Source organism: Argopecten irradians, chromosome 7 (assembly GCF_041381155.1).
Source record: "Argopecten irradians isolate NY chromosome 7, Ai_NY, whole genome shotgun sequence".
Taxonomy (NCBI): Eukaryota; Metazoa; Mollusca; class Bivalvia; order Pectinida; family Pectinidae; genus Argopecten; species Argopecten irradians.
Window position 1 is genome coordinate 38252227 of NC_091140.1, and position 17361 is coordinate 38269587.

The window sequence follows — 17361 nt, forward strand, 5'->3', positions numbered from 1 at the left end:
ATGTTAATTTTACTATTGTGTTCTTGTCATACAATTCAGAAAATGGTTTAGTGTCAAGTTTATGCAAATTAATTTTAAGATATATATTCTCAGAATTTTTGGAAGAAGTGAAAAATGACAACTCATACTCTTTCAATATTATCCTAAAAAGCTTTATAGACAGATTACTTCAACATTTATTTAAGTTATTATTTGTTTACAACATTCAATGGGATTGTTCACTGTACAAAATTCTCTTGATTTTCACAATCATTTAAAATTTCTTGCAAAATTTTCTCCGAGTCGGAAAACACAATAAACATCATTTGTTTAATTTGATAACAGTGCGTAAATATAGAAATTAATTACAGTTGTATTATATCTCAACAATGACAATTAATATTCAATTTGATTTTACTATAAACTGCATTTTGATGCACAGTATTTTCTCAAATATATCTAAAATATATTTAAACACCTTTTAACATATATTATAAACATTGAATAATTCATTATCTTAATTAACATGACAATATTAGTTTCTATAATTATACAAAATAATTACTCTTACAAAAACTTTGATAGATTATCAGAAACTTTCTACAACCTGCTGAGAAGGACACACCTATTTCAATCTGCTCACTTTTGATCATCATTCATATTATGACCTATATATCATACATGTAACCTTTCAATTTGGCTGATCACCTCTGCAAATATTGCAATATACTAATTTACTAAAATGATCACTGATAAATAGCTATCTCATACCTGTCGAAATCATACCTGTCTACAGACAACTGTCCTAATCGTATTTGTATCACAACAGTTTGAATATTCCTGTCTCAATCAGATATGTCTTACTCTTCTCCGTCTTTGAGTACCTATCTCATTCACACTTGTCTTTATCCACCTGTCACAATCACACCTGTCTTTATCTACCTGTCACAATCACACCTGTCTTTATCTACCTGTCTCATTCACACCTGTCTTTATCTACCTGTCTCAATCACACCTGTCTTTATCTACCTGTCACAATTACACCTGTCTTTATCTACCTGTCACAATTACACCTGTCTTTATCTATCTGTCACAATCACACCTGTCTTTATCTACCTGTCACAATTACACCTGTCTTTATCTATCTGTCACAATCACACCTGTCTTTATCTACCTGTCACAATCACACCTGTCTTTATCTACCTGTCACAATCACACCTGTCTTTATCTACCTGTCACAATCACACCTGTCTTTATCTGTCTGTCACAATCACACCTGTCTTTATCTGTCTGTCACAATTACACCTGTCTTTATCTATCTGTCACAATCACACCTGTCTTTACCTGTCCAATCACACCTGTCTTTATCTGTCTGTCACAATTACACCTGTCTTTATCTATCTGTCACAATCACACCTGTCTTTATCTACCTGTCACAATCACACCTGTCTTTATCTATCTGTCACAATCACACCTGTCTTTATCTATCTGTCACAATCACACCTGTCTTTATCTACCTGTCACAATCACACCTGTCTTTATCTGTCTGTCACAATCACACCTGTCTTTATCTACCTGTCACAATCACACCTGTCTTTATCTACCTGTCACAATCACACCTGTCTTTATCTGTCTGTCACAATCACACCTGTCTTTATCTATCTGTCACAATCACACCTGTCTTTATCTACCTGTCACAATCACACCTGTCTTTATCTACCTGTCACAATCACACCTGTGTTTATCTGTCTGTCACAATCACACCTGTCTTTATCTACCTGTCACAATCACACCTGTCTTTATCTGTCTGTCACAATCACACCTGTCTTTATCTACCTGTCACAATCACACCTGTCTTTATCTACCTGTCACAATCACACCTGTCTTTATCTATCTGTCACAATCACACCTGTCTTTATCTACCTTTCACAATCAAACCTGTCTTTATCTGTCTGTCACAATCACACCTGTCTTTATCTGTCTGTCACAATTACACCTGTCTTTATCTACCTGTCACAATCACACCTGTCTTTATCTGTCTGTCACAATCACACCTGTCTTTATCTGTCTGTCACAATCACACCTGTCTTTATCTACCTGTCACAATCACACCTGTCTTTATCTGTCTGTCACAATCACACCTGTCTTTATCTACCTGTCACAATCACACCTGTCTTTATCTGTCTGTCACAATCACACCTGTCTTTATCTACCTGTCACAATCACACCTGTGTTATCTCTTTCACAATCACACCTGTGTTTATCTACCTGTCACAATCACACCTGTCTTTATCTACCTGTCACAATCACACCTGTGTTATCTGTCTGTCACAATCACCTGTTATCTACTTCACAATCACACCTGTCTTTATCTACCTGTCACAATCACACCTGTCTTTATCTATCTGTCACAATCACACCTGTCTTTATCTGTCTGTCACAATCACACCTGTCTTTATCTACCTGTCACAATCACACCTGTCTTTATCTATCTGTCACAATCACACCTGTCTTTATCTACCTGTCACAATCACACCTGTCTTTATCTACCTGTCACAATCACACCTGTCTTTATCTATCTGTCACAATCACACCTGTCTTTATCTGTCTGTCACAATCACACCTGTCTTTATCTACCTGTCACAATCACACCTGTCTTTGTCTACCTGTCACAATCACACCTGTGTTTATCTGTCTGTCACAATCACACCTGTCTTTATCTACCTGTCACAATCACACCTGTCTTTATCTACCTGTCACAATCACACCTGTGTTTGTCTGTCACAATCACACCTGTCTTTATCTGTCTGTCTCAATTACATCTGTCTTTATCTGTCTGTCACAATCACACCTGTCTTTATCTGTCTGTCACAATCACACCTGTCTTTATCTATCTGTCACAATCACACCTGTCTTTATCTATCTGTCACAATCACACCTGTCTTTATCTACCTGTCACAATCACACCTGTCTTTATCTGTCTGTCACAATCACACCTGTCTTTATCTATCTGTCACAATCACACCTGTCTTTATCTGTCTGTCACAATCACACCTGTCTTTATCTGTCTGTCACAATCACACCTGTCTTTATCTATCTGTCACAATCACACCTGTCTTTATCTACCTGTCACAATCACACCTGTCTTTATCTGTCTGTCACATCACAATCACACCTGTCTTTATCTACTCTGTCACAATCACACCTGTCTTTATCTACCTGTCACAATCACACCTGTCTTTATCTACTGTCACAATCACACCTGTCTTTATCTATCTGTCACAATCACACCTGTCTTTATCTACCTGTCACAATCACACCTGTCTTTATCTGTCTGTCACAATCACACCTGTCTTTATCTGTCTGTCACAATTACACCTGTCTTTATCTACCTGTCACAATCACACCTGTCTTTATCTACCTGTCACAATCACACCTGTCTTTATCTGTCTGTCACAATCACATCTGTCTTTATCTGTCTGTCACAATTACATCTGTCTTCATCTGTCTGTCACAATCACACCTCTCTTTATCTGTCTGTCACAATCACACCTGTCTTTATCTACCTGTGACAATAAACCTGTCTTTATCTGTCTGTCACAATCACACCTGTCTTTATCTGTCTGTCACAATTACACCTGTCTGTATCTACCTTTCACAATCACACCTGTCTTTATCTACCTGTCACAACAACCTGTCTTTATCTATCTGTCACACAATCACAATACACCTGTCTTTATCTATCTGTCACAATCACACCTGTCTTTATCTATCTGTCACAATCACACCTGTCTTTATCTATCTGTCACAATCACACCTGTCTTTATCTGTCTGTCACAAATCACATCTGTTTTATCTACCTGTCACAATCACACCTGTCTTTATCTACCTGTCACAATCACACCTGTCTTTATCTGTCTGTCACAATCACACCTGTCTTTATCTATCTGTCTCAATCACACCTGTCTTTATCTGTCTGTCACAATCACACCTGTCTTTATCTGTCTGTCACAATCACACCTGTCTTTATCTGTCTGTCACAATCACACCTGTCTTTATCTATCTGTCACAATCACACCTGTCTTTATCTATCTGTCACAATCACACCTGTCTTTATCTATCTGTCACAATCACACCTGTCTTTATCTATCTGTCACAATCACACCTGTCTTTATCTATCTGTCACAATCACACCTGTCTTTATCTATCTGTCTCAATCACACCTGTCTTTATCTATCTGTCACAATCACACCTGTCTTTATCTATCTGTCACAATTACACCTGTCTTTATCTATCTGTCACAATTACACCTGTCTTTATCTATCTGTCTCAATCACACCTGTCTTTATCTATCTGTCACAATCACACCTGTATTCCTTCATCTGTCTCCACTGTACCTGTCTGCAGACACCTATCCTAATTTAGATATAAATATCTATAATTATTACCAAAATTGTCTGAAATTGATCTAAACAGTACCAATTTTTATTACCCTCATAAAACACACCTATCTGGACCTAACCATCTTACTATATGAACACCAGCTCATATCACCTTTATTTTGATCAGTCCATTCTAACACATTTCATGATCATGTGTAGATCACATAACTCTAAAGAATTCCTGGATACATTTCTTGATCATACATGTCAGAAACTCAATTGCTCTGATCATGCATTTCAAATAGCATTTGTCTTGATCACACCTGTATTGATCACACCTGTATTGATCACATCTGTATTGATCACACCTGTATTGATCACATCTGTATTGATCACACCTGTATTGATCTCACCTGATCACACCTGTAATGATCACACCTGATCACACCTGTAATGATCACACCTGTATTGATCTCACCTGATTACACCTGTATTGATCACACCTGATCACACCTGTATTGATCACATCTGATCACACTTGCATTGATCACACCTGCATTGATCTCACCTGATCACACCTGTATTGCTCACACCTGATCACACCTGTGTAACAGATATATCTACCTGCTCTGACGTTGGTACCTGGTGATGTCCATAACACACCTGCATTACCTGTGCGTGCACCTTTCCAAAGAAAGTGTGCACAGCAATGTGTGTGAAGTTATCCATACAGAAGAGAATATGAGGGAATATGATAGTTTGTACTACAGATAGGGACATTGTGCATGTTAGGATATTCACATAGGCTCGCTGTGACAACAGGTCTCGCACAGCCTCTGTAACAAACATGGGTAGTAAACAACATACAAAGGTCACCAATAGTAAACAGGTCAGCCGGTAGTGACCCATACCCTTGTTAAACCTATTGTGGGCCAGCGGCTCGTTCAGTTCATCCCCAGTTGTCTCAGAGAGTGTTATAATAGGGGGACTTAGTGTCTCATGACTCGAGTTTTGTAATTTCTCACAAACATGATTTGCGTTTTCCATGGTGTAGTCTCCATTGTTACTCCCATTTTCATCTTTATTGTCATTATCCTCATCTGAATTCTCTTCGTTTTTTTCCTCTAGCTGTGTTTTATGAAGACCGGATAGTCTCATATCTAAAAGAGGGGTGTGAGGTCTCTGGGGCAAATTCATTTTATTCTCATTTTGCGTCGACTTTTGCAGTTCAGTGTCTGAACGAAAAGATATTGCACCACCATACACTTTAGGATTTTCAAGCTGTGCTTGTAGAGCCTCAATATCAACTGAAAATTTCCTCACATAGTTGTACTGTTTAGTTTTCTCTCCCACATCTAGCCCTGTGGGACCAATCTGTCCTATGGTGTGGCGTCTGCGACCTAGAATTGCCGCCATGTTAACCCCCAGGTGATTGCTCGAGATCTTTGACTTTGAGGGTGACGGAAGTTCACCAACAGTGGACATATTGTCCTCCTTGGCTGATGTGGCGCCCTGCATACTTAGGAATCTTTGAGAGTTTGAAACTGACTTTTTATCCTCTTCTTTTTCATTGTCACTTCCATCCTCCTCGGATCCTTTGATAAGAAGTGTTGGAATGTTGAGTCTTTCGGGTGTGGGGGGTTCTGAGTACTCAGACGCAATATCCTCATTGAGATCTTTAACGGTTTTACGTCGACATATTACAAGAGTTATAAGCATAGCGAGTGATATTGCTATCCATAGAGAGAAACTGTACACAATGATCCGGTAGTTGTAGGATTCATCGTTGAGAATCTGATACTCTGCAGACCTAGAATCACCTTCCTTGACCGACGACAACACCCCGTAACCCACCGCCACACAAAGCACCAGAATGAGGCTAATGGCCAATGTCAAGCCCAGCACAAAATGCCGTGAAATCCAACTGGATGATAACTTACACAAACTCTGAACACTTACGATTGAAAGTATGCACAGAATTGTAGTGACAAGGAAAATATAGAGACTTTGTCCCGCGAAGGTGAAGGTCGCGTCCACGACTGTGTTGTCATGGTGATGCTGGATCAGATGATAGATCTCCATGGGACACCACACAATATCCAGAACGAGGCAAGTGACAAGGAACATGGCAATGAGGATATAGTGATGTTTCCTCAGCAGACGGTAAGAACACAAGGACAGGAGGATAGTGATGTTACCACCCGTACCGAATACCATCGCCAGACACAGCATGGTGGTGGACAACACGATCGAGTAGAGCTCCAATTTAGTCTCACTCTGGTTCAGATGGATGGACACACTATCATTCCCTATGGGATACATCATGGCAGGAATCTTTAATTAGTCTTGATTATAGCTCGTATTCTCCTATATAGTAATAAGGTCAGCACTCAACTGTTCATCAGCACTCAACTGTTCATGTAGAACTGTTCTTTGGCCATGTGCACCAATAATCACCATTCCATATATTTATCATTTTTCTAGTCTTGATTATAGCTCGTATTCTCTTATATAGTAATAAGGTCAGCACTCAACTGTTCATGTAGAACTGTTCTTTGGCCATGTGCACCAATAATCACCATTCCATATATTTATCATTTTTCTAAATCCACCATTTCCTTGCAAAGAATAATTCAACGTCAAGTCTCCAGAATGCTGTTTTATATTTGAAATCCATAAAATGCTATAACATTTAATCTGTTTCCTTCCAAAGGATAATTGAATTTGAGTTGACAGAATCCGAGTGAGTGGATCTGCGATGTTTTATCTCATGATGTCTGTATATGGATTATTGCGAGGCTGATGAGAGGCATCCTATCGTCGGGGACGACATGATTTTGCTATTACTGTAAAATGTTGAGGGTGTTGGTTAAGAGTTCGTGTTATACGATAGATGATGACACTTGATCAGATGGCTCCAATTTGTAGGTGACGAGTCATTACAGAAACCCTTGCTATCATTTCTGTCTACGATTTTGATGTCACCGCAATCGTATGTTGAGCTACAGGCGATCACACCAATTCCGTAGCCAGCTTATTTACTTACTATGATATTGCCCATTACAGCTCAAAGATGGCCTCTGCCCACGTCTAAGTGTTTATCCAGAAAAAACATTGCAGATAGCGCAGAGAGAGAGCGAAGAGAGAGCGAAATCCTAATTGATTTCCTACAATGTTGTCTGGTATATTCACAGATGTGCCGCGGAATTCCAAGATAACTCCCTTTGTCATTAACTTGATATTCTATTGAAGTTTATTAACCGGAAGTTAGAATGTTCAAACATTCCTTAATCTGTGTATATTTATGTAACTCATACAACTGTTGTTCTATTTACACGATGTTGCTTTTTTGTGTTGATGTTTTAAGATCTGTATTTGCATTTGTAAGGTTATATTCCCACTGAATCCAGAGCTGGTAACTTTGAGGTTTTATTGATTTACAGATTGTTTCTCCTCCTCCCCCCTGTATACAGTCACCTTCTAACAACTGATAGCACTTCCTGTATATTTCTGCCTCTTTGTCCACAAGTAGATAGACTTCCTGTGTGTTCAATACGATCCTCGTAATCGGTCTGATCAATGCTGAATGCTTTCCATCTACAATCAGAGAGAAAAACAATTAAATTCCTGAAGTATTGAATTATTTGTGCTTCATTAATTAGCCGAGTGTCGGTCTTACCCAAACATCCGAGTCACTGTGACGGTATTAGTATATATGAGGTATACAATGGATTCAGATTATGTAAATGATGATAAGTGGCCACTGACTGATGCCCAAATCATTTAATCAATTATTGCTACAACAGCTTGTATTTATATATCCTGATACATTAAAGGGAGAAACTGGCCTCAAGCAGCAAAATCCAAGTTTTTGTTGTTTTTTCATTTAACTTTGACTTTACACTAGGAACCATTATATTGTTTTATACATTTATATAGGTACAGGGACTTACCATATTTGACCCTATATGTGCCCCTTCCCCTTTTGAGGCCTCAATTTTAATTGCCTGGTGATAAATGAAGATTACTGAGAAATGTAGATTTACAATAATTTTGTCTTATTAAGCACCTATTTTTCAATTTTCTAAATGCCCTGGGCACTTACATTGGTTCGATTCATACAGTATTTAATTTTTAATTTTACTGCCTTCAAGGTGTTTATATACACTTTCATCAAATCAATTTCTTGGGGAGGGGAGGGGGTGCCTCGGGGATAGAGTGTTTCTAACTGGCATCAAAAATTGTTCAAAAAAAAGTATTTGTTCTCTTCCTGATATGTTTTCTTTCTGATTTTTATATCTATTCTATCCAGGCTTTTCTGTGTAGTCCAAATTAAAAAAGATAGCTGTATCTATGTTGCTATCCTATTATAGTACATTAAGGTCTCATTCCCTGAACACTGATGGATTCTGTGATATAGATTACAAATATATATATAGGCACCCATTTACTTTGTTGAACAGATATCACATTTGATGATGTTGAACCTTTTGAATTTTGTTAGCAATTTTCTTCAATACTAAATACATCAGACCGATCTGCTTTTTCAGAAAATTTGTCTTGTTGTGTAGGGGAAAACTTCGGCAGTTAGGAAGGAAAAACTGAGTTCATAGCTGTGTGATTGTCACTTTGGATAAACAACTGTTACTGAACAGTCCCCAAGGGAATCTTAACACCAGACTATGTTATCAGGGAACATTGGGAAGACATTCCCCTGCACATTAGGATACTTCCTTTCCATTTGTTTACTTGATGAGGTATTTTATGTGGCTTAAATATAATGATGCTTAATTTACAGAGAGTTCATTATCTTTCAGGACAGGGGATACAATTGCAATTTTAGGACTGGTATATACCCGGTATTTTTCTATACGGTCAGATATAATACTTTGAAATGTAATCTAATCATATATATATTAACATTTACTTGCCTCTAAGCTTCTACTATACAAACAAACCAAAGCAAAATGAAGTCTATGGTGGCATATTACTGACACCCATAAAATGACAATTATGAAGTCACATTGACATGGTAACATCAACAGATCACCATCAAAATGGTTGTTCTATCTTGTGGATTAAATTTTCGTTGATAAACAGTTTTCCTGGTCTAGCTTAAACAATATTAATGCAGAGACCCCAAAATAATTTAATAATGTAGTTAGCTATCTTCCTATTGAATCTATGGTCTATATAGATGCCAGTGCTTTGCAGACAATCATCTCATAATGCATGCATTATGAAGATTGTCTGCAAAGCTCTGGCATCTATATAGACCATAGATTTATTCCATAGGAAGATAGTTTAATGCTTAAATGATCAGTAAAAGCTATACTTTTTAGCTGCACATATTGAAATCTATAGCTTAAATTATATAGGCATAATCTAAGTTATTTGATTAGCAGAGTGATAAGCACACAAGCATGGACTCCTGGTGCAATAATGAATTTTAATATGTACTATTATTTCTACTGAAAATAAAGACGTAAATGATATTATAACAGATTTAGACAAATGAAAAAGATATCATGGGATATGATTATGGCTAAAATGCAGTGATAATTTTTAGATTCCATGCTCAGAGGTGTCAATCTATCAGAGCCACGATCAAACTAATATAATTGTCACCTAGAGTTACTGCACTTTAATTTGTTTTTCAAATGTTGAAAAAATAATTTTGTTCAATTTAAAGATCGGACAAGGACACTTTTCCTTTCATCTGTTACTATCATCAGTGAGTGCAGAATTTGCTTCTCTTTTTTCCCTAACTACCAACTGTAACCTCCATTTTGGTGATTTTAGTAGAGGGACTTATAAAGGTCAAACCCAATAAAGGTCAAACTCATAACGCACGATAAATACGTTATCAAACATAAACCTACCTGTACCAAAATAAGTTTGACAAATAACAAATGCTATATGACGAAATTTACCATACTTTAGCATAAAAATGCCAAAACATATCTGATTATTAGAAATGAATTATTGACGATTCGTCACATGTAACAAACCACATGTTTTACCTTTAGTTGACATCAGAACATCATCTCAATGGAAATTTGTGATGAAAAATGTAAGAAGCACAATAATCCATCGCCATGACAACGAGACAGCAAAAAAAATTCAAAAATATAGAAGTACATTCATTGTTAACTAAAGCAGTCAGAGACAGCCTCCTGTCAAATAAACCCAAGTCCAAAATGGCCATAACAAACGGTCTAAATTAAACATGGTCAATAACTACAATAAATGTTTCACATCCAACATGGTCGATCACTACACAAGAATTCACCCTCAACTCAGCTATATGAAGCATGCGGTAATTTTGTAGTATAAATTCTCAGTGTTAACAAAAGATTTCCTACTCGATTAAGCCTGGTATATATAAATGGAGAGTTTTCTGTTATGAACACAGGATCATTTTTCACACTACAATTATTGTTCGCTATAGCTCAAACAAAGTAAATAGGGTAAATACCTGTGTTGTGTTTTTCCGTCTGTCTGGCTGTGATACACATGTAATGAGCGAGAGCAGGGGACAGTGCACATATGTACACTGCGTGGGAAGGGGTGACAATGTAAGGTCAGGTGCACTTCCTAAATTATGTACACAGAAATAACACTCGCTGATAGTTAAATTAGTATTCAGTTGAATGCCTCTAAATACATATTTACGATTTTTAAAAATTATGCGTGACTTGTTGTTTTTTGTTGTTGTTTTTTTTCAGAGAAATTAAAACTGAAATGTTTGGCTAGGTCCTAGCTACTCCCACACAGTATTTTCATACTGAGTCGTTGATGGTAGTGACATCATGTTAAATTAGACATATGCTTCCTGTGTTATTAGAATATGAATAATAGACGTTTCATAGTTTATGACTTGAAACTGTTTCTTGAAATTGACCATCCCATATGTACACCACTAATTCATTATGAAGTTAGTTGTTTTTATATGGCCTTAAATGGGGACTTTAAAATTCAGTCTCGTCATCGTCTTTGTCAACGTTGTCACTTTGTATATATAATGTAAACCAAATTTTTTTTGTGGATGAATAAATTTTGCAGATTTCATGAGCTAAATCTCTAAAGTTTATCATAGCAAGAAAGATTCAAGCTGATGCTGTAGAAGTTAATATGTTGTAAATTGTGAACAAGATGTTAGGCAGAGAAATTAATGCTGAATTAAGTTTATTGATTTATTGGACTTCGCCTAGACGAGTCCTGGTCTCATGATTTTCCTGTGGGACTCACCAAAATTCTGCAAACTCTCTATATTTCTTTGTAAGGAACTTATCAAGATTTGAAAATAAGTATTCAGGACTCATTATAAAAAATCCTGCATAGATTGCTGAAGTTATTGCTAAAACATGAATTTTTAGACTAAAAAAGTAACATTATTCCCTATTTGCATATTACAGAGCCATCTGTCCTTGCAGGTAGGTATTGATTGTGACGTCATGTGTTGCGAGTGTAACATCATACTTTTCAGAGAAAACGGCGTAAATTGCGCCCATAAAATAATGACGTAACATAATCGTCCCTCAAGGGAGCTTACTCTTTAATATGCAAAGACGGAATATGTATTTCAGAGTGATCCTGTAGATTTTTCTATTATATATATATAGCATTCATCATTTATTTGTCGTTTACTGACAACCAACATATTACTTTTACTGTACATAAGCTAACATCACACCATAAAATCATAAATCTTACAGGAACCTTATAGCAGCCCGCAGAACTATCACCTTAACTCATGTACCCATGACCCCTTAAAGTTCTTAATGGACCAGTCTTGTCTTTGGTTTAGAAGAGTCTAAATGTGTCTGCAGGGGTGAATGACTTAAAACTGCTTCTCTTTACATACTGCATATCTTCTTACTTTGTCATTTGAGTTAACTAAGTAACATTGTAAGCCTATAGTTTAATCATGTTTTTCTACACTAAAGATTACTAGGTGAGTCACTCCCTAAATGCGTCTTCACCCCTACCCTGAAGACACGCTTAAACTCATCAAAATCAAAGACTAGACCAGTCCATTATGGTCTTTAAGGGATGAATAGGTTATGGTGATAGCTTAAGTTTGTTTACTGACACTCTGGGATGTGCTTCTATCCGGTGATTTCACCATAGGTGTTTGCCAGTTAAACTGCAAACAACATTTGAAGCTAAACCCTGCGTACCACTATCTCCTGCTGCAGTTTTCATAACAAGTATTTTATTGATGAGATCAAACCCAATTTGTATCGTGTCGCATTTTAAATCCGTTCTGAGCCTGTTATACTCGACAGAAGTAGACAGTAAGGTTGAGGATTAAAATGTTCGATGAGATTGAAGTACACGGTGACATAGTAATGCTACACATATTGTTATATATCAATGAATAATACACCGCCGACTAGTTATACGTGATAAAAATCAATGGAGATTTGAAAAGGTTTTCTGCTTGGGCTGCATATTCGTTTTAATGTCGGAAGTTATTCTGGTACCTTTCAAGAAAACACAAAAGAGAATATCACTTTACAATATGATTTAACAGAGAGAAGCTTTTCATCACATGGTCTTCTCTTAAACAGAGAGATTTTAATTTTATTTTAAGAAATATTTACTTGTTTAATTAGGCTGTTTAAGTTTGACCAAGGCAGCTTTAGAGATTCTGTGAGAATTTGATATAACAATTAGAAAATGTCGGGGTTTGTCAGTTCATAAGCTTGATAAGAAAAGCTGCATATTTCTTAGAGCATATGGGCAGAAAAATATGATTTTAATTGAGACAGAAATATAGTGTCGGTGACTTGTATATATGGTATAGATCAGTATATATATATATATTCATATGTCTACAGCTTTGACCATTTCTGGCCATAATTCTGACTGACCAATCTGTCAGATATATATGTCAGATATCTGAACTGTCAACTTAACGAATGGACACCAGTTTTTACCAGGAAAGTGACAAGACATAATACATATGTACTGAATATGAATGATAGAAGGGGTCATGTCTTAGAAGGAGAAAGAAGAGATTAGGCAAGTGTCTGGGAATGGTGATTATATACACTAGGATTGATATGGGCATTTCTGTCTGAGAGATGAGAGAATATAGACAAATTAATTCAGACATTTCTCTCAAAGCATTGTGAGAATATAGATGGATTAATTCTGACATTTTTCTCTTAGGAATGTGAGAATATAGATGGATTAATTCAGACATTTCTCTCAAAGCATTGTGAGAATATAGATGGATTAATTCTGACATTTTTCTCTTAGGAATGTGAGAATATAGATGGATTAATTCAGACATTTCTCTCTAAGGAATGTGAGAATATAGATTAGAAGCTGTACTATAAAGCACTTTATTTGGGAACACACAGGAAGATGAATGTATGAATGGGAACACATCAGATGTGGAATATATAAATGGGAACACAAGATTTGCAATGTATGAATGGAAACACACCAGATGTTGAATATATAAATGGGAACACACAAGATGGGGAATTTATGAATGGAAACATTTAAGATTGGGAATGTATGAATGGGAACACACAAGATGGGGAATGTATGAATGGGAACACACAAGATGGGGAATTTATGAATGGAAACATATAAGATTGGGAATGTATGAATGGGAACACACAAGATGGGGAATTTATGAATGGAAACATATAAGATTGGGAATGTATGAAAGGGAACACAAAAGATGGGGAATGTATGAATGGGAAGTCCAAACACACAAGATGGGGATAAATGGGAACACACAAGATGGGGAATTTATGAATGGGAACACATAAGATGGGGGAATGTATGAATGGGAACACACAAGATATGGGGAATGTATGAATGGGAACATATACAAGATTGCAACTGTATGACTGGGAACATGCGAGATGGGAATGTATGAATGGAAACACACAAGATATGAGGAATGTCATAATAAACATATGATTGGGAACAGATATGTGACATATGGTGTCTGTGGGAACAGAAGAGATCCAGAGATTTGTCTCAGAGCTGACAGATAAAGGAGGTTTAGGTGCTGTAGCTGGGGACACATTGCCATGACGACAATATCACCCTCAGGTCTGGATGAGGACTTGAAAGCTTTGAGATTCATCCTCTCAGGGGCTGATTGTGTAAATAACTTATGTTGATGTCGACTTTGAAATGATGGATGTGTATAGCCCATGGCTGATACATAGGCTGTGATTCTCTATCAGAGAATAACACTGCTGGCCAAATCTGATTTCATGAGATTCCATTGATTTATCAAGATCTGTAGAAAGCAATAGTGTTATTGCACTAATTTAACAGTCAGCTGGAAAGAAGTATAAAAAAATGAAGGCTGCACTGAACCATTATACTCCTTAATCAAGTAATTGTTTAAGTAACTGTGAGAGATGCCGAGTTTTAACCTAGCTGGTCATAAAAATTGTGTAAAGCCTCAGGTTTTCAAAATTACTGATATAAAAACTATCCATAGATATATATAATGAACCAGTTTGATTCATCTTTCACAGAGGCTGTGCCCTTTTTGTATAGAAAATAGCTATGTTTATTGTGACCCTGTTCAATCAGACCCCTTCATATTTGGACTACCTGTTTAAAGTAACCATGCCAAATATACAGAGAAACCTGTCTGTAATGGACACCAAAGGGATGTAGCAAATTTGTCCTTTATAGACAGGTGTCCTTTATACAGAGGTCATTTATGTAATACATTATACCAAATAGGGTTAAAAAGTCTGTCCTTTATAGACAGATATTCCTTATATGGCTCAAGGTATCATTTATAGCCGGTTTGCCTCTACCTGTGTCTTATAGTGATCCAATATCAATACCTTATTTGAACGACTTCCTGTTTATAGTGACCCAGTTTAACCCCTTAAGTGTGATCTCCTTTATACAAGGACTACCTCTGTATAACGACCATGTAGTGTATCTCAAAAAGCAGTATGATGAAAGAGAAATGTAAGTAAATGCTGTCATATTAGTTCAGGAGATTGTTTAATTAATTTAATACAGTAAAACTTGCTCTTAAAACTCCTAAGGAACATAAAAAAAATGTCCTTTATAGACAGGTGTCCTTTATACTAAGTTAAATTATGTAGTAAATTTTAAAAATTCTGGCTGATGTGTCTTTTATAGACAGGTGTCCTTTATAGACAGGTGTCCTTTATAGACATGTGTCCTTTATAGACAGGTGTCCTTTATAGACATGTTTCCTTTATAGACAGGTGTCGTTTTTTGCAGGTTTGCCTCTAGTTAATAGAACCTGAGGTATGAGAAAGTGTGATCATTTCATTTTTTTCTGATTTTGTTAAAAGTAATGGTAGAATATTCAACAGGAGAGAGTTAACATCAATCAATTTACATAGTAATTCAGTTTGAAATAGTGACAGGAACTTGACATCGAAATTGTACTGATAAAAAATAAAATAAATGCAAATAAAATTAATCAAGTCAAGGTGATTAAGGAACTTTAACTAAACAGCTAAAGGTATGAATTGTTTAATTAATCTAATTAATTGAGACTGGTAGCAGATTAACACAGTAGTAAGTAACAGCTGAAGAGATGTTGTAAGATGTCCAGATGTTTATATATAAACCTACCTTTGCGTTTACATCATTTAATCCTATAGCGTTTCCTGCAGTACGATAGTGGATGTACAGTTATAGTCGTTGTTGACACCAGTCAGGTTTACTGTTGTGGACAGTGACTTATCCTAAGACAGTTGACACTGATTTGAGTGCGGAAGCAACAGGCCGCTGCACAGACGCGGCTCGGAACATATGCTGCCCTAGCTTGTAGTCTACAGCCCATGTATAGGTCACAGTAGCCAATTCAGAGTGCCTATCTCGGCCTCATAGGGCCATTCCATCCCTCGTTAGTATGCTGTGACAATGCCTGATGACAGCCGCGGAAAGCTAACATGCATTGCCTTTTACGCTGCAAAACAAATTACTGGAAATATCCCTGTCGTTAAAGTGCAGGAGAAAATATCTGCACACAGAATAAAGAATGATTTAATGAATATATTAAAATATCATATGCACACCTTTTACACCGCAGCTCCTGTTAGCCCGTGCCATATATCCAAAGCCAATTGATATTAATACACTCCCAAGTACCAGTGAGATTGATCAAATTACTTGGTATATGTCAGTGTTAAAGGCATAACTCATGGTTTCTCCCATTGCTTCCAGTCCAACTGGCCAGACTTGTGCTCTGCCACACATGTATGAGGGATCAGGACTGGATCACCGACTGGCTATAATACTGTGTGTCGTACAATACTGGCCATACAGTGCGATACTGTACTTTATATCTCTGTTGATCTGTTTTTCGCTCACCTGATGCCTGTGTCATATAGTGGTACACTACAACCTGCCTTAGTGACCACCTCTTTATAAAGACCACCTGGCTAAAATGACCATTTTACCTTGTCCCCTGGGTGGTCTCTATAGACAGGTTGTGATTTTATGTATTGTTATTGTCAGTTGACATGTTCATTCCTGTATGATACCTTACTTAGTGACCACCTCTATATAAAGACCACCTGACTATTATGACCATTTTACCTTGTCCCCTGGGTGGTCTCTATAGACAGGTTGTGATTTTATGTATTGTTATTGTCAGTTGACATGTTCATTCCTGTATGATACCTTACTTAGTGACCACCTCTATATAAAGACCACCTGGCTATAATGACCATTTTACCTTGTCCCCTGGGTGGTCTCTATAGACAGGTTGTGATTTTATGTATTGTTATTGTCAGTTGACATGTTCATTCCTGTATGATACCTTACTTAGTGACCACCTCTTTATAAAGACCACCTGGCTATAATGACCATGTTACCTTGTCCCCTGGGTGGTCTCTATAGACAGGTTGTGATTTTATGTATTGTTATTGTCAGTTGACATGTTCATTCCTGTATGATTACCTTACTTAGTGACCACCTCTTTATAAAGACCACCTGGCTATAATGACCATTTTAC

General features: G+C 36.8%; 2 protein-coding genes across 3 annotated transcripts in view; one reads left to right on the plus strand and one right to left on the minus strand.

Annotated features, from left to right (window-relative positions):
• Positions 1–17361, plus strand: part of LOC138328360 (arginine--tRNA ligase, cytoplasmic-like) — a 90652-nt gene that overhangs the window by 23119 nt on the left and 50172 nt on the right.
• Positions 3847–6984, minus strand: LOC138328358 (uncharacterized). 2 transcript variants are annotated; one of them, XR_011209200.1, is made up of 3 exons: positions 6884–6984; positions 4875–6743; positions 3847–4699 (listed from the first exon to the last, which is right to left on the minus strand). XR_011209200.1 is itself a non-coding variant. In XM_069275133.1 (2 exons), exon 2 carries the CDS (start codon positions 6684–6686, stop codon positions 4959–4961), a length of 1728 nt encoding a protein of 575 aa, XP_069131234.1. In that variant the 5' UTR covers positions 6687–6743; positions 6884–6984; the 3' UTR covers positions 3847–4958. The 2 variants fall into 2 exon arrangements, 1 of the variants encoding a protein (XP_069131234.1); XM_069275133.1 differs by having other exon boundaries at positions 3847–6743.

What these genes read in the sequence shown, in the direction of transcription:
- LOC138328358 (XM_069275133.1), bottom strand. Translation starts at nt 6,686, where the DNA reads ATGATGTATCCCATAGGGAATGATAGTGTGTCCATCCATCTGAACCAG.